The sequence below is a fragment of the Podarcis vaucheri genome (genome assembly GCF_965113315.1).
Source record: "Podarcis vaucheri genome assembly, chromosome: 13".
Lineage (NCBI taxonomy): Eukaryota > Metazoa > Chordata > Lepidosauria > Squamata > Lacertidae > Podarcis > Podarcis vaucheri.
Window position 1 is genome coordinate 17565448 of NC_138751.1, and position 22885 is coordinate 17588332.

The following is a 22885-nucleotide window of genomic DNA, read 5'->3' on the forward strand; positions in this document are numbered from 1 at the left end:
TTTCCCCTCTCAGCCAACCAGGACGCCGACCTCCTTGTTTGCCCTCGCCCTTCCCGAAGCCCCGCCTCCTCCAAGCCCGGCGCGGCTTCCTTGCCCCAGGCCCGGTTCCAGACATCCGCCCGCACTCTTTTCGTATTGTCAAGGGAAGCCACGGTCCCGCCCATCAACGCCGCAGCAACCCAATGAACGCAGGGCCCTCGCGAGCGACTCGGCTCGCTCGCTCCCTTTTATTAGTGCACATGCGCTTTGTCTCATTCAGCAACACCTTGTTCCCTCACAGCTCATGCTCGGTTAACTTTCTCTCTCTCTCTCCAGAACGCCCTTACCAAGGCGCAAGTCGTACGCTACGTCTCCGCTCCGCTCTACGCATGCGGCCGTTCCTTGGCTTCGGAAAGGCGTTCGGCGCGTGTCCAGTCCGCGGCGCATGCGGCTTTCTCCCGGCTCCCTCCCACGGCTCACTGCGCGTGCGCCCTCTCCTCCGCCGCGCGCCGCCGCTTATGCGCATGCGCCCGGGCTTCTCTCTGCCTTGGTTCCGGTCTGGCTCCTGCCTTGGGCGCCATCTTGGATTTGGGGACAACTGGAGTGAGTGAGTGAGTGAGAAGGCAGAGGAGCCCGAGGAGGCGAGAGAGGGGAGGGGGGGCCGGATAGCGCCAGGCCCCCCATCCCCACAGTACTCCACATCACCGACCCCACCCTCTGCCGTAGAGAGGTAGCCCCTCCCTTCCCCCAGCCCCCCGCCCCGCAGGGCTCCCTGGACGTTGGAGGATTTCTGGGGCTCCTGGAGGACCAGCCCGCCCCCGTCCGCCCACCCCGCCCCGGCCCCTCCTGACCCCCCACCCCAGTTTCCCCGTGAGGGCGGCGGCGCGTTCCGCTTCGGAGGTGCAAGCCTGAGTCCCCTCCGCATCCATTACCTGTGGGTCCTTTATAGCTCACCCCACCTGAAATATATGACAGGGGCTGCGACGTCCCACTTAACCCGCGTCTTCTTTCTCTTAATAGGCTTCCCAAAGAGTCGTCTGTCGGTAGGGCCTCTTGTCTGATAGAGATTTCCCCTCCTCTAATTTGGGATATTCTCTCTTCTCCTCCCTCCCCCCCACCCACCGCCCTGAAGAGTCTCCGTAGAATTGGGTCTGCTGGGAGACTCCTCATTCACCTTTTCAAAGGGATGCCCCCATCCTTCCCCTTTAAGTAGAGCCCCCTGCACGTCTTCGCTTCTGCGGATCCTTTCTTCCCTAGCCAAGCCGGAGAGAGGGAGATACTCTAGGTGCCCTATGTTTCCTACGCAGAGGCCTCCCTCGTCCAGGGGAGCCAGTGACAGTTCCCTCTAAACCCTCTTCCTTGATTGGAGGAGTTGGGGAAGAGGAGGAGGAGGTCGGGGGTGTACTCCCCACCCCCAATATCCTGGAGCTGGAGCCGCAAGGGGAACAGTATCAAGGCAGCTGCCGAGACTTACAGGTGAGACCTGAACGTACTGATACAGGGGAGAGGTGAAGGGATGTATGTTGTGGTGGTGGTGGTGGGGAGGCTGGGAAGATAACAGAAGGTGAACGTTTGCAGAACAAAGAGGTTGTATGCACCAATTTTGTGGAAATCCGATTTTCTTTCTGTCTGCTTCCCCCGCCTTCCCCCAACAATCATGCCTCCTGTGTTGAGAAGCACACGCCCTCCCACCCCACCCCAACTCATTTTCTTCTTCTAAAGGCTTAATGAAGGAGTAGCAACTTGCAGCTTTCCCCTGCCACATCTGGGCCCTCTTCTGGAGAAACCAGGAGTTCTGTTCACCAGAACATGGATCCTGGGTTTCCATTCTGCCACCTCAAATCCTTGTCGTCTTTTTATTGAGAATAAAAGCTGACACCACCACCCCCATCCCTCCCAAAAACCTCCTTTGCAACCTATCAATTGCATCTCACTATGACTGCTAGACTCATTTCTTGACTTTGCAACTAAAAGCCCCTGGCTCCTAGTCCTGTTCCTCTCCATTAGGTCTTGTTCAGCTTTTAAGGAAACCTAGAGGCCTGTTTTTATGCTCTTAAATATTTGATGACAAGGTTGGGGATGTAGGTGTTATCAAGGTAGGTTAACATGATGGACTACTGTTGGCTTCCCTAGGAATCATCATTCAGGCTGAAACTTTGTTGTAAATATTGAGCATGCAACCAGGAGTGAATTTTGGGGAAATGGGATGATTGCCCTTGGCTTGTGGTCTGGGGTTGGATTTTAACGTAGCATGCTACCAAAAGTTTTGTAGGTGTGTTTATAATGGGTTAGGAGGAAGACATGGTGGAACTGTATTTGGATGCAGGGGTGCTTCACACAGATACTGCAGAGTAATGAGGTTTAACATGACCACTTGGAAGGAAGGAGGATGAATGGCTTGTCCTAAATGCTGGATGGTGTTCAATTTGACATCCTTTTAAGCTACATGGACCAGTTCCCACTGGGCCTGCTCTTTTTGTATTCTGAGGAGCAACCAGAAAAGGATTTAATGTCAAAGAAACCCATATTCCACAGAGAGGAAAATAAAATTCAGCATTCAATATAACACTGTACAAAAAATTCAATTCTGTTAATATGCAGGAGTTTCACATTTAATTCAGAGTTTTAGATAAATTGAGCCTTATTTAGTACTTGGTGGTGTGAAGGTGCTGTTAAGAGGCAGTATCTATAAGCAGTGGGGTATGAGAAAACCAGTACTGTACTGTATTCCTTGAGCAATGGCAGTTGTCTGTTTCTTTCCCCCCACCCCCGCCCACCCTGTGGACCAGGATTGTTTTCAGATACCTCTCTAGAAACTTGGGGGCTAGTACTTTTAAAGAAGAGGTCTTCAGCAGTCTAGATTTCTGTACATGCCACGTCTCAGAAGATCAATTAATGAATGATGGCATGTTTATCAAGCCCATTAACACAAAGCACAGAAGTTTCAAGACCTCCACTTTCATGGATTGTATTGCTGCTTGACCTGGGTCCAAAAAATGGGAGTTGGGAATATTACCACCTCAAGGGATTGCACATTTCTCTGGGACATACCAATTTAAGGTAGGAATTTAAAATGAGTCTGAGAATAAGGGGTGTTTCTTGTGGTGTGCATCCAACAATTTTCATCGTAGCTTGAATATCATTCCAGAAGGTTTCAGGAAAGGTTTTGTGTGGCATTCTTCTATCAAGGATGAGTAAGAGTCCTTGAGAGCTATGTTGCTTTTGGGGCTCCTCCATCCGCTGTCCTAATAGGCAGTAGTTTTATCATGCAAGATGGGGCCCAGTATCTACTTGGTTGCTTTTTGACAAAGCTTTTCCTGTGATATTTTTATGAAGGTTCTTTCTGAAGTGCTTGGCCACCGAGATAATGGGATAAATTGCTTTTCTTTTGTTGACAGGAGCTCCTCAGACTTTTAACCCAGCTGATTCTCTCTTGTGACCAGTAACACTCTTATTTTAGTCTGTTTAGTTGGGTACAGCCTTGCAAATGAATGTCCCAAAGTTACTAATCTGTCCACATATGCTGATTCAGTCATTTCAATTATATCAAGAGCCCAAAAGAAAGGAAAAGAACCAACACTTTTTCCAGTTTCTCTGACTTACAGCACAGTTCTTTGACAAGTTGGAAACATGTCCTGTTGAGTTCAATGGGGCTTATTCCCATGTAAGTGAGGTTAGAATTGCAGCCCCATTCCCCTAATACACATGTCCATTTAAAACCCTGGTTCTGCCCCTGTTGCTTCAAAGAGCATGACTTCTCAATGACCATTTAGGATTTTTCCTTTGCTGGATTTTCCCCACCTATGTTCTTGATTATAATACACTTCTTTCTTCCAGTAATCTAAAACAGACTCATGAGCCTCCTTTCAGCTGGACATGTCATCATGAGAGAAGTTTTATCCTGGAATATTCAGATGTTTTTTTTAAAAAAAGATGATTATGATGGTGTAACAAAAGTGTTGCTTTGAGCCAAAGGACGGCAAACAGGCCAACCCAGACCAAGAATAAAAGCACCCTACCCCTCTTGCCCAGGCGCCACTTAGCGGAGGTGGAGTTGTTTCTATATTTGTGGCTGCTGATTCTGTGTTAAGAGGCTGCCTCTTTTTGCACATCTCACCACGATGTGACATAAAATAATAATTGGTAACACTCTTTGGTCAGATAAATTTAACAGCCCAAAGCTTCTAACTTTGATCTTGTCCTTTGTCAGAGAATATGTTGTTAAGAAGAGCTGGCAAGCAGAGGAATGAATGAATGAAAGGACACATGTAGAAGCTTGAGATACGATTAGAACTTCTCTCTTTCACACACGCACACCCCACCCCCTCGACACATACAAAAGTTCCCCTTTAGACACTATGGAGGACTTGCGAAAAGTGGAAGTGCTTTCCATAACATCCAACACCAGTCTTGTTTTCTGCCTTTAGTTTTCAGTTGAATCTGGTTTGGTGAGAGTCTGTCTTATGTACATCTCATGACGACGGGTCTTTCCATGGGCTTAACATATGTGACAGGGTATGCAAAACTAAATCACCTCACTAGTCTGGACAAATGCAATTTTTTCTTCCGGCCGGCGAAGGGCATTTGTTAAGGTAACTGAACTCCTTCCAATTCTTTCTTAAAATAGTTTTCTAATGGTTGCAGCAAAATCTCTGGAAATGACTGCATTGTGTTCTCGAAGCATTATTTTCTGTCGTGCTGTTGTGGTAGAATACAACCCCTAGGGCTTGCTTCTGAGTTACCCACAGGTTACTCAGTAGGCCCTGTATTCTTCCAGCACAGAAGGAATTGGTAGTGCGGGGGAGAAGAACCCCTGGAATGAAAGCATCCTAGAACCTCTGAAAGGAAAGAGGCCAGGACAGGGTATTTCAGAATATTTAGGAAAGAGACTTTAAGGCTGGAGTCCATTTACCTGGAGTAAGCCCCATTGAATTCAGAAGGGCTTAGGTCTAAGTAGGCGTGTAGGATGGCACTGTATGATTTGTAGCCCTGTATACTTATTTGAGATGAACCCCATTGAGCACTGTAGGAGTTGCTTCTGAGTAAACATTCAAAGGATTGTGCTGCCTGGGAAGGAAGGACTAGGAAACATAACAGAACAGAGATGTGCTTCTGTGGTCCCAGGATGCTGTAGCTTTGCTGAAGCTAAGCAGGTCTGGGCCTGGTTAGTTCCTGGATGGCAAGAGTGCCTGGGGACTTCAGTTCCATGATGGAAAGAAGACAGGATATACATCTATTAAATATAGAAATTGCTGCCATAATTTTTAATAAGCATTTTATAATCCTTGTAGTTGCAGTGCAAAGCCAGCAAATATGAAGAGGGCAGCAACAGGTGAAGGGCAGCTCTTTTGCAGTTTTGTGGCTGGAGCTTTAATGTGTTTCCTAGGTATCTATCAAGAGGGTATTCAAATGGGCCACGTGTGAATATTTCGGAGGCTTAAGTAAGGAGAAGGGATCAGAAGCCCTTTGTGGAGGTGCAGCAGCCTCCCTTGAGTAAGTTCAACAAACTGGACCAGAGTTTGTCCTTTCTTTCATTCTGTGATAGTATTTCATTGCCCATTGGTGGTATTTGGCACAAGGTGCTGTCTAAAAGCATTTACTGGGCCAGTGAAGAAAGAAAGAAAACCCGCAACTTGCTTCTCTGCCACTACCACAAAGGACAGTGGCTAACATTTGGAGATTGGGAGCAGTCCAGACATTGTGGCTTCCAGTGTTGCAGGCAGGTGATCTTTAGGCCTCTTGATTTTGGGTGTGTGGAAAGATCCACATATGCCACAACTGTGGCACTAACCCCCTTTCAAATACTTAAAGCCCACCTATGGGTATTGGATAATTCTGCCCCCTTCCTCTCTAGGTTCAGATGGCTCTTCCTTGCTCCATATCCCCACCACTGACGATGTTTTGCATTAGGGAGAACCTGATGGAGTTTATATGTTCTTCACTTTTTAATGGGACTTCAGCAGCCTAATGCTACTGTCTCCTAGTGTATCTGTTTTCACCTGAGATTTAATGACTTTATGTTTGTGGAAAGTCTGCCTTAGGATTTTACATTTCACTGTTGCCAAGTGTCTGCTGTCATAAGTTACCTAGCTTTAATTGCCAAGTTAGGCCTGAGGCCTCATGACCACTTCTCTTAAGACTTTCCCCTAACCAGCTTTCACTGTATATTGTTTCACTGATTAAACCCAGAATAATCAGGCTGTTCTTTTATTTCTTCTGTTTTATTTAATCTCTGTATCTTAAAGAATGCAGTGTAAACAGCTCAATGCTAGATATATTTCAGGTGGTAAAATAGAGTAGAGGCAACCTCACCAATTTTGGCCTTCCAAGCACACATAACAATCCCAGCAGCTTTTGAGGCAAAACCCTTATTAGTAGATGGGGTACAGTGGCAATCACTTGGGGTGGACATTGGTATACTAGGTAATGCATTTTTGTTCTTTTTTCCTGCACAGTTGAGCCCATCATTGTCAACCTACTTAGCATGTTGGCATCCCCAGCTAAATAAATAAGCTTGTCGCTACTTCCTGTCAGAAATCTGGTACCCCTCTTTCCATCCAGGCATATGAGGTGCATTTTCTTCAGGAGATCCTCAAGTTACATCCACAGTTTGTGAAAATGAACAGAAGAATTCAGGATCAGTATCTGCAGTTCTCTAAATTGTAGTAGCTGGAAAGCCATTAAGGTCAAGGGTCCATTTCCCAGCCTTTGGATAGACACTTAATTTTTTACAACATGTCCGTCCACCCACCCTTGGCAAATGTCATTCTGGGTAGCGTGTTCTGCAAGCAGATTGTTGAAAGTGGCAGCAGGTCCTGTGTCAGAGCTTCCTGACTAATTTTCATAACTCCCTGTAGCTGGATTGAGCAAGTGAGCCAAAGCACATGCTATAGAAAAAGCAGGGTGTATTGTTTGTCCTGGGTGGTTAACTCCTTTCCAAATGTGCTTATCCGGTACAGCAGGGATGAGGAACCTTTTTTAGCCCAATGGCTGCTTTCCCTTCTAGGCAGCCTTCTGAGGGTCACATGCTGGTGGTGCACAGGGACAGAGGCAAAAGTGGGCAGAGCAACCTTTGAACAGTAGGTTAGTTTCTACGAAAAACTCACACTGCCCTTTCTCTTTCTGCCATCTGGGCAAGCAAGAGGCATTATCAGAGTTCAAAGACACCTTCTAGCTGGGCAGAAACACACAGGCAGTCAAGCAGGGCCAGTGAGTGCTGTTGCCTGGGGAAAGTTCTGAGGGCCAGATAGAGAGGCCTGAGAGGCCTGAGGTTCCCTACCCCTGTGTTACACTCTGCAGTTGAGAAGAAAGCCTTAAGCCATGCCTTCAGGAGTGCTCTTGACCCTCTAGCACAGGTCATTTTAAATAGTTATATTACAATAGATTATTAAAGATTATATATTCTTTTTGTGTTTATTGGAAGTGTCTTGTGCATTCATGTAAGTGCCATGAGAACTTCTGGAAAAGTGGCATAGAAGTATGCTGGCGAATGGTAACTGCTGCTTTCTGTGTCTAATTGCAGCCTCCCAAAGCTTCAGCAGAAGCAGCAAAATCTTGCATGACTCTTAAGAGTCACAGGCCTATAAACTGGTTCCACTTTTAGTCTGCACATCTTGGGTCAAATGTGACATCCAGACCTGCGGATGATGACCTGAAAGCAGGTCTTCTGTCCCATGTTGGGTGAGAGCCTGATCTACTTTTGCAGATCCTTTTTGCAGACGATACAGCTTATGCTGCAGGGGGCATTTCTTTCTGTGTAAGGAGTAGCCCTAGGTGACTTCTCTGAATTCATTGTATAACCCTGTTCCATTGACTTTAGCCTGGAACCTCAAAACCAAACTTGAGAGGTTAAATTCTGTGCGCTGCTTAGTGAAGTGAGGTACAGCAGAAGGATGCCTTCCCACCCGCATTACTGCTGCCAGGCTGGCCTTGTGATTTGCCTTTTTGCTTTGGATTGTTCCCTGGGAAGCAACTGAACAATGCAAGGATTTCCTCTCGCTGACATGGCCTGCCTGCAGGCTCTTGATTTCCTTGTTTTTCTGTTCATTGGGTGGAGGAGGGGAATTGGTTCAATGAGCTCTGCCCATCCCAGAAGGTGAAGAGGTACCCCAAGAAACTTGTTTTGGCAAACAGAGTTTAGATGCATGTCGGTGCCCCCTCAAAAGGCAAAGGCCATGGGTCTTGTTTTTCTAATGTTCATCTAGCCAGCCTGGCCTGACCCATTCCCATAGGCAAAGACTCCAGGGGGTTACATCCAGCTGACTAATTTCAAGGACTAGGAATGGATCCACATTCCAGACATACAAGATGTTTTAGCCCATATGAATACCCTGCTGGTTCATTCAGCTGATGGAGGCCTGCAAATGATCTCTGTGGAGTTTTGCAGCCTGCAGAGGTGGTATCCGGGAGTGGGGGGAGTAGCTGGCGCCAACTTTTACAGACCTCTTTCTTGCCTTTTGTGTTGAGCAAAGATGAAGAGTGCCCAGCCTGCCAGGGTGTGATTAGCAATAAGGTCAGAATAGTGGCTTATACCTGCATTAAGCATAGACTCCAAAATAGTGAGGTCCCCCCTCTGGGAAGCAGGGTACCCATGTTGGGAGTGTCTTCCTTGGGCCAGGGTGGGAGGCAGCATGGCTGTCCACCTCTCTTCCCATTTAGTGTAGGGTCATATGTTGCAGCTACTGCAAGCAGCAAACACATTCTCCTGCTGAAGGATCTCTCCCGGGGAATTTAGGTTCGTACGTCTGGAAATTTGAGTTGTTTGATGTAGGGTTCAGAGCTAGTCTAGGCTGCCTGGATTAGTCTCTTTCAGAAGCTTCAGCCTCTTGTACACTATAATGCCACATCAAGAAGTATGGGTCATCTTGCCATAGAATTTATTGATTGATTTAGAGCACTTGTACCCCACTCTTCAACCTAAAAGTCTCCTGGAGTGGCTTGCATACAAGAGCTTGCAAGACAGCCCCTGCCTGCAGGCTTACAATCTGAAATGTATTTCTGCTCTTTCCCCCCCTTTTTTTACTTCTATGCGACCTGCATCTTTTAATCTTAAAGACCTTGATTAAAATAAACTCCATAGATGTACCAATTGGGGCAGTGTGTTGCAGGTAAAACATTTCAACATAGTGACATGCAACTGTTTCATATGTGGATGGTTAGCTTTTAACATAAAATTGTATGATGGAGGTGATATTTTCCAGGTGGTGAACAGCTCTGAGCACCTCTTTGAGGACTAATAAGGATTAATCAACTTCTGTACTGTCCATGCTTCCTGGGTACAGGGTTATTGGTCTCTGGGCCCAGTTCAGGGTGATCACATTAGTGAGCCTTAAAAAGCTCAGGCCCCAAATATCTGAAAGACTGCCTCCACCCCTTCCAAAGTTGTTGGGTGTTACAATCGACTGAGGGGGCTCCCTTGGTATCTTCATCCTCAGAATTGTGGGGAAGAGTGGCCCAGGAGAGGCCTTTCTTTGTGGCAGCCTCTAAATGGTGAGACTCCCTCCTCACAGAATTGTGTGCAACATCTTCATTGGACAGCTTTCACTTTATGTAAAAGACACACCTCTTTGCCCTGGTCTTTGTTTTTGGGGGACTGAACTTTTGTTGGATTTATACTGTTCTGTTCCGTTCAGAGAGGATTTACTATGTTGTTATCATTGCAGTGGTCGTAACTGTTTTTATAACCATATATTATAATACTGTAACCCACCCTGGAACCGGTTGGAGAAGGGCAGGTATAAAATTTTAGAAATAAATAAATTACCTAGTCCACTTCTCCTGTACCAAGCCCAGTAAAATCTCAGGCAAGCCTCTCAAAAGTCTCATTTGCTACATGTCCCCATAATTCCCTTCAGCCCCTCACAACTGACTGACCTCAGTTTACCCAAGAAAAGGAATGGGGAGCCTGTGGCCTTCAAGATGGTGGTGGACTATTTAACTTTCATTATTTCTAACCATTGGCTTATTCTGATAGGGGTTTGGGTGCCAACAATCTCTGGAGGTCCACGTGTTCCCCATCCATCCCTGCTCTAGAAAAAATTGTTAAGGAAAGCAGCACAAGATAGCTAAATCACAAAAGCAACCTTGGAAGGGTTGGACTTGATTATTTCTTTTTGGTTTTGTTTATACATCCTTGGGAGTAGTTGCCATCAAAGAAGTAGTCTTTAAAGAAGATCTTGTTAATTTCTTCCTCCTCCCTAACTTGACTTTCAACAAGAGCAGAAGGGAAACTAAAGCAAGAAAGAAGTTTATTAAACTGAGGCAATTCTATGTGAGAATGAGGCTGCTGTACATGCAGGCCTTTGTCCACTGCAAGGGGAAGGTGGCACTGCGCATGCAAGACCATGGAGCTGAAGCATGTTCAGTCCTTCCACACTGAAGAGGGAAAACCCCGCAAGAACCTTCATCCTGTCATAGAAGGAGCAAGTCATGGAGGTTATTTTAGTTGGGAAAGCAGCAGGGACAAGTGTGCTCTGAGTCAGAGCGTATTGTATCTCAGGGAGATACTCCTGAGTTTTCTTAGGAAGAATTGGAGCCCGTAATTTTTTTTCTAAAAGAAATTTGCTTGCCCGGGTATATTGTTGTGGTTAGAGCAGAAAAGTTGGAAAACTTAGTGATAAGCAAAGTTTTGGGTGCATGCAGTTCCCCAATTCAGTACATTTTCAGTTCCCAATTGAATGCTGCTGCTAGTGCAGCAGGAGCACAACACGAAGAAGAGAAACCACTATATCTTCTCTGATTGCTGGCATTGGTGCCCCCCCCCCCTTCCAAATTCTTCTCCTTGATTACCATTCTACACCACTTCTCTTATTTTTGTGGGTGGGAACTTGCGACTCCTGGATTCTTTTTTGAAGGATGTCCTGTATGAGCAGTGACTAGATTGGATGCAGCTGTGGAAGATTCCCCATCCTGACTGATTTAGCAAAAGAATGGGCCTTTTGTAGGGAGTCTGATATATTTTTATAACCTGCCTTTCTTCCACTAAGGAACTCAAGGCAACCTACATAAGGTCCTTAAATGCCCCTCCCCCGGTCCAGTCCCCTCACTGATCAGGCCTAGATATGTTTAGCTTCAGGAAGGTAGCCTCCTTGTGTGTCCTATCAGACCATGTCTTACCCTCAGTGAGCTTGCTAACCTCTGTTTCCCCACCTTAGGAGAAGGGCAAAGGTGAAGCCCAGCCTCCTCCACGGCCGCCATGCCGTCTAATGCCCGGGCTGGCAGCTTGAAGGACCCTGAGGTGGCTGAACTGTTCTTCAAGGATGACCCCGAAAAGCTCTTTGTTGACCTGCGGGAGATTGGTCATGGCAGCTTCGGAGCAGTCTACTTTGTGAGTGTTGAAGGAGTGGGGCGGGGCGATATTGCTGGAATTGAACACACCCCTCTAGGCTCACTTAAAGCATGCCCTCCAGCTCCTTACTCATTAGCATCACACCACTTTGCCCTCCCTGTGGAGAAGATTACTAGTTATAACCTCTGCATGTATGCCCCAGGTTTGGAAACAGTATGCTCCTGAATTTCAGCTGCTGGGGAACAACAACTAGAGAGGGCTGTTGCCTCTCCCCACACCCCTTATGGGCTAGTTGGCCACTGTGGGAAACAGGATCCGGAATGAACTGACTCTTGGTCAGATTCATCCAGGCTTCCTTTCTTGTTTTTATGAAATGGGTTCCTGTTACTCCCAACATGCCTCTGACCAGTGGACATCTCTGGGTGTGAGAATGCCCTCTTGATCTGCATTACTTGTACCCTCTTGATCTGCATTACTTTTTCCAGGCAGAGAAGCCAGCCTCTGCTCAGCCCTCTGAATCAACTGCCTCTGAATCTGGCCATTGCTCCCCCACCCCAACAGTTTCCTGACACTCTGTTCCTTCCACAGGCCCGAGACATACGTAACAATGAAGTGGTGGCCATCAAGAAAATGTCCTACAGTGGGAAGCAGTCTAACGAGGTTTGTGCTTCACCCCTCTTCTGACAACACTAGTCGCAGCTGGCCTGCCAGCAGACCTTGGTGATTAAGTTCCCTTGGTCTCTAGACCAACTGAGAGTGCCCTGGATCCGTTGGGCTCCGTCCCATTCTCCTTTATCTGGAATTCAGGCTTCTCCATGCTCAGGCTTCCTTTGTGTATCTTCCAGAAATGGCAGGATATTATCAAAGAGGTGAAGTTTCTGCAAAAGCTGCGGCACCCGAACACCATTGAATACAAGGGCTGCTATTTACGGGAACATACAGCATGGGTAAGATGAAAGGGGAAGCTGCTCACATTAACCTTTTGGGCTCCAGGAAGATTTTCTGATCTTTGAACGACGGAGGTTTTAGATGGGTGCAGGAGGGGTCTGAGTGGTGGTTGGGTTTCTTGCTTAGGTTAAAGAGCAAGTATGGATCTTACAAAAGAGAGAGAGAGATTTTCACAAAGCAAAATTCATTCATGGAAGTGACGGCCACATGATGTGGTTGTGGCTGCTGCTTTAAGATGGCTTTAGAAAGAGGGGGGGCAGGGCTAGGCAAATGCATGGAGGATAAGACTATCTATGGTTGTTAACCATGATAGCTAAATGGAATACCAGTTGACAGGAGGGCAACAGGATGGGAGGGCAGTTGCCTTCTGACCTGCTTATGGGTTTCCTGAAGGCATCTTGTTGGCTGCTGTGGGGAACAGGATGCTGGACTAAATGGACCTTTGGTCTGATTTAGCAGGGGCTCTTCCTATGTTCTTAAGTGAATCGGAAGTCCCAGGTATGTAATGGTTTGGGGGACTGGTTGGCAGGTGGGGTTCAGAGGAATGTTCTGCCCTGTGCTAACTTCCTTCCCTGCCTTCTCACCCCATCAGCTGGTGATGGAGTACTGCCTGGGCTCTGCCTCGGACTTGCTGGAAGGTGAGTACCCAAGACCACGTGAGATGGGTAGATATTCTGTATCCCTTTTTCCTACACTTATATGTGATGCTCTCTCCTCCCTCCCATGTTTCCTAGTGCACAAGAAACCGCTGCAGGAAGTAGAGATTGCAGCCATAACACACGGTGCCCTGCAGGGGCTTGCATACCTGCATTCGCACAACATGATCCACAGGTGAGATGAGCAGTCCTGCCCTGTGTGCCCACATCTTCCCATGCTGTTTTTAGGCATAGTCCACAGGAGCCTGGATGGCAGAATGGCCATGTCCCTATCTTACCATGAGGGTGCAGTCCTTATGGACGGACCCTTCTGATTTTAAATTGAATTATTTGCTACTTTTAACTGCCACATCAAGGCATATTTGCATTTGATTCATGCAAGCGATTCCTGTGGGGTTTTCAGCACAGAGACAAAAAATAAACTTTATGTATGAGCTGAATGCAAACTTCAGAGAAACTGCTTGAAACCTCCTGCATTGTAAGGGCACAATATGGCCTTGAAGCTGCTGCACCATAAAATCTGTATACTTCCTCCCACTTTACATCTAGAGAAATTGTGGCAAATGGCAGATTTTGGTTTAAAACTGCAAGGTCAGACAGTCTGGCTGTGTTCATATATAATGGTAAGCCATGCTTTGTTTTAACTAAGATTTATTCAACAAACCATGGGTTATCTTTCAGGCAAGCAAATAAGCCAAGAGTTTCTTTCTCTGAAACTTGCTTTGTTTTCCAGCTGTTCTTACCTCCTGCCTCCATAGTTTGACCACTCCACCCTCAATGCTCACTAGACAACCCATGGTTGAGCAAGGAGATAACACCAAACCATAATTAGCCATGGTTTCACATCATGGTTTGTTGCCAGAAAACAAGCCATCGTTAGTCTGCTGGTGTGGATTTGGACACCACACTTTGGCTAAACAGTCGAAGGCTTCCTGCTGTTTGCAAGCCAGGTCTCTGTGGCTCGAGTTTCTCTATCTCTATCCTAACTTGTATATTTAGTTGCTCATGCCCTTTGCATGATCCACAGACAGGATGACAAAGCCCCCACAGTATAATTTGCAAGCCGTTGTTTATTGGGTTCTAGCACGTCAGGGTCCACATGAATACGTTGGCATGTGTTGGGAGAGTGGGACCATGCATGCCATCAGGCCCTTTTCCACATCTCCAGTGCCTCATCCTTGCACGCATTTATTTATTGCATTTACATCCCACTTTTCCTCCAAGGCACTCAAGGTGGCGTAGTTGGTTCTCCCTCTCTCCATGTTATCCTCCTAAGAACCCTGTGAAGGTAGGTTAGGCTGAGAGACAGTGACTGGTCCAAAGTCACCTAGCGAGTGGTATGCCTGAATGAGGATTTTACACCTGTTCTCCCTGGTCCTGATCCAATACTCTAACCACAAAACCCCTCTGGTTCTGCTTTAGGACTGAAGCAGAAAGCCTTCTGTTTACACGTAGGCCCCCTCTGTGACTTAGAACTATGTGTGATCTGGTAATAATTGTTCAAGAAGTTGGCCACTTGAATAAGGCTAAACAGTTCACCCTAAGCATCTCCCTCTAGCCCCCCTCCCCCCCCGCATGCAGTTTTCAGTGCACACATCTCCTGCCACGATTCCATCCTCCTGCTTTCCCTCCCGCTTCTCACACTTGTTTTCCCTCTCTGCCCACCTTCCAGTCCATGGTTATCTCTACTCCCACGTTCAGTTCTTAACCACTAAGCTTTGCCTTTTCCAGAGATGTGAAGGCTGGGAATATCCTGCTGACTGAGCCAGGACAAGTGAAACTGGGGGACTTTGGCTCGGCCTCCATCATTGCTCCCGCTAACTCCTTTGTTGGCACCCCATACTGGTAAGAGAGCAAGAACTGGATGTTTGTGTGACCCGGGAGACAAGCGGGAAGATCTGTGGCAAGAAGCAATTGTAGGCCTCGCCCTTCATTAGGAGAATAGTGTTTGCGTGAAAACATGGCAGGGCAAATTGGGAGTGAGGTTCGATGTGCGCGAACTTGGTTCCTTAAAAAGCAAAGAGAATTTATTGGATTTGATAGGGCCTGGATTTTCTGCTGGGAAGAGTTAGAGATGTTGAGAAGTAGAAAAGCAAAGTGGTACTGCATGGAATTAGAGGGTTGCCCTTTTTTGCAGATAAAATGCCGTATATCGGGGTGGCTCTGTAGATGTTGTTGCTCTCCAGCTCCCATCATCCCTGACCGTTGAGCTGGCTGGCTGGTGCCAATGGGAGTTGTAGCCCCATGACATTTGGGGACGCTACATTCGCTACCACCCCAGCTATAGATTCTTAACAAGCTGTGAATCATGATCTCAGGCCACTGTGCACTGTTCTCTTCCCAGGATGGCTCCCGAGGTGATTCTAGCCATGGACGAGGGGCAGTACGACGGCAAGGTGGATGTCTGGTCACTTGGCATCACGTGCATCGAACTTGGTATGGGATGCGCTCTTAGGAATAGAGAAGGTGGTGTGCTCCAAGGACCTCCTTGCCCTAGCAAGCTTGGAGCTGCCAGAGTTCTTAAGGTGGGGGAGGCAGGAGGGGAAATGTCTTGGGGGAAAGTGAAATGCCGCTGTTAACATCAGTGTCCCTGTATCCCCAGCGGAGCGCAAACCACCCCTCTTTAACATGAATGCTATGAGTGCCTTATACCACATCGCCCAGAATGATTCTCCGCTGCTCCAGTCCAGTCACTGGTAAGAATTCCCCCAATTCATGTCTTTATGAAAATTAAGGGCATTCTAGGACCTTGGAAATCGGGATTGATGGGTTTAGAGCTGGGACCAGTGACAGAAGCTGAGGTTGGAGTTGGAAAGAAGGCAGGCCTCCTGGATTGCTCTTTCTTTACCTCTTTCAGGTCTGAATATTTCCGGAACTTTGTGGATTCGTGCCTGCAGAAGATCCCGCAGGACCGCCCAACCTCTGATGTGCTGCTCAAGGTACTGCTCAGCTCAGCTGCACCCCTGAATAGGGGCCTTCTGTCTCCTCTAGCCGTAGTCCACTTATGTCTCTGAAACTTTGGTCACAACACAGCCCTGTCTGTGGGACAGTGAAAGTGAGGCTGAGGGCAGAAGAAGAAAGCTGTTTTTCTCTTAGAAATTTCATTGAGAGGAAAACAGATGCCGGGGACTGCCAAGGCGTGAAATTAGCTAGGTAACATGGGGTGGGGGGTGTAGGTGGAGAGTTGTCACGTGGGATCAACCTTCCTAAGTAACTCCCTTCAACATTGTTCCCCAAGATACAACTATACAAATCTTCCCCATTGTTTTTCATTGTTAAAAAGATGCTCCACCTGTGAAAAATAATGTTTAAATGTTTTGGTCAAAGTATTTGCGGTTCCTCATCACTTTGATTTACCTCCCAGACAAGCTGAGAGTGCACTGTGTACATTAGTTTGAGTCCGTTAGTGGAACAAAATTGATCCAGTTAAAGTGGATTTGTGAAAAACTTGCTCTGGAGTACCATTTTCAACCAACCTCGTGGTCATTCTTCCCCAGCATCGCTTCCTCTTGAGGGAACGTCCCCAGACAGTTATCATGGACCTGATCCAGCGAACCAAGGATGCTGTGCGGGAGCTGGACAACCTGCAGTACCGCAAGATGAAGAAGATCCTTTTCCAGGAGGCACAGAATGGCCCAAATGCAGAGGCACCAGAAGAGGAGGAGGTTAGTGGTTCTACCTGGTTCCCCAAGGCAGCTTCTTCCCTGCTCCAGCTTCCTCCCCAACCTCTTACCCTCTCTACGTTGCTCTAGGAGGTGGAGCAGTTTCTCCACCGTACAGGCACCATCAACAGCATGGAGAGTAGCCATTCGGTGCCCAGCATGTCCATCAGCGCTAGCAGCCAAAGCAGCAGCGTCAACAGCCTGGCAGATGCCTCCGATGACGACGATGGGGCTGAGATTGCCATGATGCAGGAAGGCGAGCACACAGTCACCTCCAACAGCTCCGTCATCCATCGCCTTCCGGTACAGGATACATGTGCTTTGGGAGTGGGAGGGTCTGAATGATAACAGCAGGGAGCAGAATTGAGTGGGCTTGGGGAACAAAGTCACTTGTGCCTTTCCATGATCAGAGCCCAAAGAAGCACGGAAGCAGGCACACTGAGTTGCTGCCGTAGTGAAGGGCAAAATTTAGGGAGTAGCTCTGGTTGGGTGGGAAGCGCCAGTTGCCCTGGCCTTCCTCGAGCTCTCCCATGCTGGTGGGTGGCGGTAGGAGGTGGTAAAGTTGCGGGAATCGCAGGTTGGTCCTGCCCGGGTGGGTGAATTGTGGGAGTGGCCCACCTCTGAACGTGGGTTGGATTCGCACAATATGATAGGAATGGTGGTGGGGAGCAAGGCAGTAGAGACCAAAGAGTTTGGATCTGCAGCTAAAGCATCCTTAGCTCTGAATGCCTATTAGGCCCATTGCTTCACAGCTAACCTCATCTTAAGCATAGATTTATCCCACCTTCCCCACTCTGCCCAGAAACCAATGGTTGTAAAGGACATACCTGACAACCTGGGATTTGGGGGAATTTTTCCTGTACGAATTAAGCTAATTTGCATAGGCTCATATTCCATTGGACAGTGTTCAGTTTGCATCATTAGAAAATGTTCTGATGCCCTCCACATGTCGTTGGACCAACTCCCATGAACCCTGACCATTAGACATGCTGGCTGAGGCTGATGGGAGTTGTAGTCCTAGAACATCTAGAGGACACCTTGTTGTCAACCCCTGCCCTAGAGAGTGATCTGTTTCCACATGCTTATTTTATTTGTGTCTACTGTGCACAGTGCCTTGAAATTGCCACGCTTGCTTGCCTAACAGTTGTATTTGCAATTGGCATCCATTCATTGTTAGTAGTAAACCTGTAGGACAGAAAAATTTCCATGGAAGAATAAAACATTCATTTCTGCCTCACCAAGGCAAATTTAAGCCCAATGGAGCCACTTCCCTCCTCACTGGATGGGGGAATTAAATTGTGTCCCACCCAGCCTCACCCAGCTGTGGCGCTTTCTGTTGACCCAGGTCATCCAGCATAAAGAGAGGTGGGCAGAGAAGGTGTTAGAACCGTGTAGGTTCTGCATTTCTCACAGGCCTGTTTTGGTGCTTCTCAGGGCCACGACAACCTGTACGATGACCCGTACCAGCCTGAGATGGAGCCCCAGAGCTCATCATCAGCTGCCCGGCGCCGTGCCTACTGCCGCAACCGAGACCACTTTGCGACCATCCGTACAGCTTCTCTGGTGAGTGGAAGGTGAAGTCATGTTTGGACAAAGCATTATTCCCCCCCCCCTCCACCAAACCAAGTTCAGTCTCTTCATTGTTCATGGCCCAGCACCTTGTTTTTATGCGGAGGCTGCAGAAACTGCAGGGTTTACACAACTTCTTCCAAGTAGTAGGTTCTGCTTCCTCCTGAATCCTCATTTCTTAAGATGAGATGGGATTCTTGCTAGCTGTATAAAAAATGAGAATTCATGTCCTGCAGAAGTATTAAGGACTCAGGATGCAGCCCCCACAACCTGGCACCTTCCACATGTTTCATGCTACAACTCCCAGCAGCCCCAGAGGGTGCCAGGATGGAGGGAAATTGGCCCCAAAGTGACCCATTTAGAAAAGGATTCCGGGGGGAAAGATTTGTCATAGACTATTAACATCTATTGTTGTTCTTAGGTACAGCTTCCTATTGTAGGAAAGGAGCAGAGGGAGAACCATGGAGACCTAGAAGTCCCACGTTCAATACTCTTGCCTTTTGGGCATTTCCCCAACACACTTTGTAACCAAGGGAGGCTAGGAATGTTCTGTTGGAAAGAAATAAAAGGAAGCTCTGTTTCTGTGTTGGGCTGCCGAAACATAAGCAATGGATTGATTCCTTAATTGATTAATAAATCTAATATATGAACAAAAAAGTAGCTCCAGAGAGCCACACCATTTTTGATTATGATGCACATGGTGCAGCAGGCACCGTCTTAGAAGGGGGAAGTCTCAGAGAGGGAGTGGGGTGCAGCTGTGTGCCAAACCTTGGAGTCTCATGGAAGAAAGAGGGGTGTCAATGTGATAAAGTAAAAATAGGGTAGTGTCTGCTACCTGCAACTTTATCAGTACCTATAATAATTTAAAAGTTCCAGATTTAATGGTTGGTGGTTGATAAAAATGGATTAATTGACAAGATGTGGCAGGTCTAGTTCTCAGATGACAGGCTCTTGTAGGCAGGGTGTTGAGGATGGCCCAGGAAAGGGTGGTGCTGAGCTTCCCCCTTAACAGGACGCAGCTCTAATTCAGGAGTAAGCACACAAGCAGTGGGGCCTGCGAGAGTCAGGCTTGCCTAACTTTTACCTCCTGCCGCCCTTCCCCAGGTGACTCGCCAGATCCAGGAGCACGAGCAAGACTCAGCGCTGCGGGACCAGATGAGCGGCTACAAGCGGATGCGGCGCCAGCACCAGAAGCAGCTGCTGGCTCTGGAGAACAAGCTCCGGGCGGAGCTGGACGAGCACCAGCTGCGGCTCGACAAGGAGCTGGAGGCCCATCGCAGCAACTTCTCTGCTGAGGCTGAGAAACTGGCCAAGAAGCACCAAGCTATATTTGAGAAGGAGGTGAGCGCTAGTGTGGGGTCGCCTTGCCAGAGCCAGGGAGATTCTGTTGGAGACAGGTGCGATGGCTCCAAGCGGCAGGAGGAAGGCAGAGAGCTTGTGGCCTCCCTAGTGGAGGAGCTCCCGTAGGAAAGTGGAGTTCCTCAGGCTGTTGAATAACCACATACTCAGCACTGGCTCTGGGTTTTGGGGAGCCATTGCCCAGGACAGGTGGGGTGTTCTTGCAGCAGTGAGCCTTGCTCCTTGCCACCATCATCACCAACTGCTGCTGTTGCTCCTCCTCTTCATCTTTGCTGCCACTCGCTTGACTGCCAGGCAGTGAGCCATGGAGAGCAAGTAGGCAGTGTCATTTGTGGATCCTCCTTTGCCTACAGCTGCCCCGTTGCCTGGGCCAGGCTGAGAGGCAGTAGGGAAGAGCAGGCGCAGGGGGTTCTTGTCAGCGGACCCCCTGGAACGGTGCCTAGACCCTCCGCAAATGCCTGGCCTCTTGACACTGGTCCTGCGTGTGCTGGAGGGGTGCGTTAAAAACCATCCACAATAAAAAGAGTGAAGCTCCTCCTTTTTGGTTTCCCTTTCATTCTGACCAGATTACTTGGGGTGGTCCAGGCTTGTTGCTGAGAGGGTCTCTTCTTTGGCTCCTGTTATAGCTGTGTCTCCCTTCCCTTCTGGCCACATTAGCTGTGACCTGGTAGTTCAGTGCTTTGGGATCATTTCAGTGTGCTGCTGCTGCTGCGGGGATCGGTTTTCCTCTTAAAAGCAGATACTTTTGCTTATGGGGAAGGGCCATAGATCAGAAGGTCCCAGGTTCAATCCTTGGTCGAGACCCCTTCCTGAAATCCCAGAGAGCCAGTGTAGACAATACTGAGGTAGATGGACCAATGGTCTTGACTCAGTCCAAGGCAGCTTCTTAAGCTCCTGTGTTGGTATTAGAGGACATCCAGCTTTGACAATAGCCAGGCCTGAATGCCCTGCTCCCCTCCCTCTACCCAAACACATTAAAAATGGTGAGTTGAAAACCATGCTAACAGTGCAAATTTGCCTATTTCTGCTAGACATAGGCAGGCTCTTTGAGACTCCAACTCAGTTTCCCACTCTGGCTTTGGACGTTCTGCCAGTTTGCCCACATCCCCAAACTGGCAATTCCCTTTTCTTTCTCCCACACTTAAAATACTTTCCTGTGCTTGCATGGAGTTACGCTACTACACACGCAGCCATGAGCGTGGCCAAACTGTCTTCATTCTTCCTTTGTGGGTGAATTTCCTTTCTTTCTCTCTCACCCATCCCCTGTACAGGCAAAGGCAGCCCTGGCTGAGGAGAAGAAGTTTCAGCAACATATCTTGGGCCAGCAGAAAAAGGAGTTGGGCAACTTGCTGGAGTCGCAGAAGCGGCAGTATAAGCTACGCAAGGAGCAACTTAAAGAGGTACCTGCTTTTAAGAGGAGCAAAGCAGGCAGGGGGGGAGGGGGAGGGGTCACACTAGCTTGGCAGCCTCCTTTTGGAAAGTTCCTGGTCTCTCATCCCGGCCTCTGTGTTTTCCCCCCTTGTGCTGTCTTCCGATTCCATCTGTAACTGGGAATCCTGTGATGGATGGGTGAGGGATGTGCGGCCTCTGAATCTGACACTGCTAAGTTCTGGTTCAGTCTGTGGTACTACCGCCTGATAATTCAGTGACCTGAAATTAGAGTCCTTGAAGGAGCTTATTCAGGAGTCAATCGTACAGTCTTTAGGGGGGATGCATATAAAATATAAATTTTAAAACGTCAGGGGCATCACATACCCCGCCCTGCGGCAGGGAATATTCAAGAGTTGCCTCAATGCTGAAAATTCTCGTAGTTCCCTGCAAGCCATGGCCGACTTCCTGCTTGTGAAGAGTGAGCTAGTGCTCTAGAGCTGTTTCCTTGAGACTGAATGAGCGGCTCTTCTCTCTCTTTGGTGGGCAGAAGCCCACCATGGGAAATGTTTGGCAGAGGCTGGACTTCCGGCAGTGCCTGCACTCCTCATTCAGTGAGAACAAGAGGAATGAATGATCCGCTCAAATGAAGGAGCAGTTAGAGAAAGTTTAGCAACAAGTGTATTCTGTGGAAGTTCCTTTGGGACTCTGCAGCTGGTCTGCACCCTCACTCTCCAGCCAGCTGCACTCAGATGTTCTTTACCCAGTTTTATGCCCGGGTGTAGGGCAGTAGTGGGGAACCTCTGGCCTGTGGGCTACATCAAGCCTGGCTGGAGGCCTTAGCTGGCCCATAATGCCATTCTTCCTAAACCACAGCCACCTGGCCCACATTTGATGTCAGGTATTGGGCAGGTAAAGATGTGGCTGCAAAGATACAACCAAGAGCCCTAAAATGCTCTTCTGGTTGTTCCTTGGCTCACATCCAGTAATTCCAAATTTGGCCCATCCTTGCCAGAAGTGAGCATTGCAATTGGCACCAACCAACACTGATTTGAACATCCATCAGTTGTGCTCTGGAGTTCCTGGTCAGGAGCCACCAAGCGCAGCTGATCCTTGCCCAAACAGAGGGTTGCAACCAGGACCAATCAGTTGACCAGCACTGACTGCAACCCGTGCTGGGATTGGCTGAAGGGATCTTCCTTTGCAGCCCAGCTTGAGGAACGTAGATCTTCTGCACTGATGGCTTGAATCCCAGCCTGGGCTGCCAAAGAGTTCAGGAAAGAAACAGGAGCACGCTTAGAATGCACCCCGCTTTCTTTGTAGCTAGGTCACCATGGTGACATCAGGTGATTGACAGGTGGGTGGACCCATCAAGGTGGCCCACGGTGGGAGAGCCCAAGCTCCTTTCCGCCTGCCAGATCCTCTTCTCCGCCCATGCTGTGTAGGAGGAGATACTATCATCCTTCATTGTGTCCCATTTCTCATGACTTTTTGTTTTCCTCTCTCAGGAGCTGCAGGAGAATCAGAGCACACCCAAGCGGGAGAAGCAGGAGTGGCTGCTGAGGCAGAAGGAGAACATGCAGCACTACCAAGCAGAGGAAGAGGCCAACCTTCTGCGCCGCCAGCGGCAGTACTTTGAGCTGCAGTGCCGCCAGTACAAGCGCAAGATGCTGCTGGCCCGCCACAACTTGGACCAGGACCTGTTGCGAGAGGTGAGAGCCTGGCGTTGGCTGTGGGGAAGGGATGGTTTCACGGGAGGGCCAGGGCTTCATGAGGGGTTGTTTTGGTGAGGAGGTGTCACCACTACTGTCCCAGAAGGACAGACCTTGCCAGGGGGTGTCTGGGTATCTGCCCCAGGGAGCCAGCAAGTACGATGCAGCAGGATGTGGAGCAGCACAAGAACAGGAGCTAATCATATTTGTGCCCCAGCCACTCTGGGCAGCTGCCAACACAATAAAACAGGGCTGCCTTCAGGTGTCTTCTACAAGTTGTGTAGTTCTTTATCTTGACATCTGATGGGAGGGTGTTTCACAGACAGGGTGCTACTGGCGAGAAGG

General features: G+C 48.4%; 1 protein-coding gene across 2 annotated transcripts in view; it reads left to right on the forward strand.

Annotated features, from left to right (window-relative positions):
- The window catches only part of TAOK2 (TAO kinase 2), a 39635-nt gene that overhangs the window by 668 nt on the left and 16082 nt on the right, over nucleotides 1-22885 (forward strand). Inside the window, exons 2-17 of one of the 2 annotated variants that reach the window (XM_082195560.1) lie at nucleotides 316-1455; nucleotides 11133-11305; nucleotides 11855-11926; nucleotides 12112-12213; nucleotides 12807-12852; nucleotides 12949-13045; nucleotides 14602-14715; nucleotides 15215-15306; nucleotides 15473-15566; nucleotides 15728-15809; nucleotides 16368-16535; nucleotides 16623-16835; nucleotides 17967-18095; nucleotides 19206-19442; nucleotides 20732-20860; nucleotides 22337-22540. In XM_082195560.1, the coding sequence (XP_082051686.1) occupies nucleotides 11174-11305; nucleotides 11855-11926; nucleotides 12112-12213; nucleotides 12807-12852; nucleotides 12949-13045; nucleotides 14602-14715; nucleotides 15215-15306; nucleotides 15473-15566; nucleotides 15728-15809; nucleotides 16368-16535; nucleotides 16623-16835; nucleotides 17967-18095; nucleotides 19206-19442; nucleotides 20732-20860; nucleotides 22337-22540 (1911 nt within the window). In that variant the 5' untranslated portion in view covers nucleotides 316-1455; nucleotides 11133-11173. Of the gene's footprint in view, nucleotides 1-315; nucleotides 1456-11132; nucleotides 11306-11854; nucleotides 11927-12111; nucleotides 12214-12806; nucleotides 12853-12948; nucleotides 13046-14601; nucleotides 14716-15214; nucleotides 15307-15472; nucleotides 15567-15727; nucleotides 15810-16367; nucleotides 16536-16622; nucleotides 16836-17966; nucleotides 18096-19205; nucleotides 19443-20731; nucleotides 20861-22336; nucleotides 22541-22885 lie in introns of those variants that run through there. The other variant, XM_082195561.1, reaches the window with a different exon arrangement.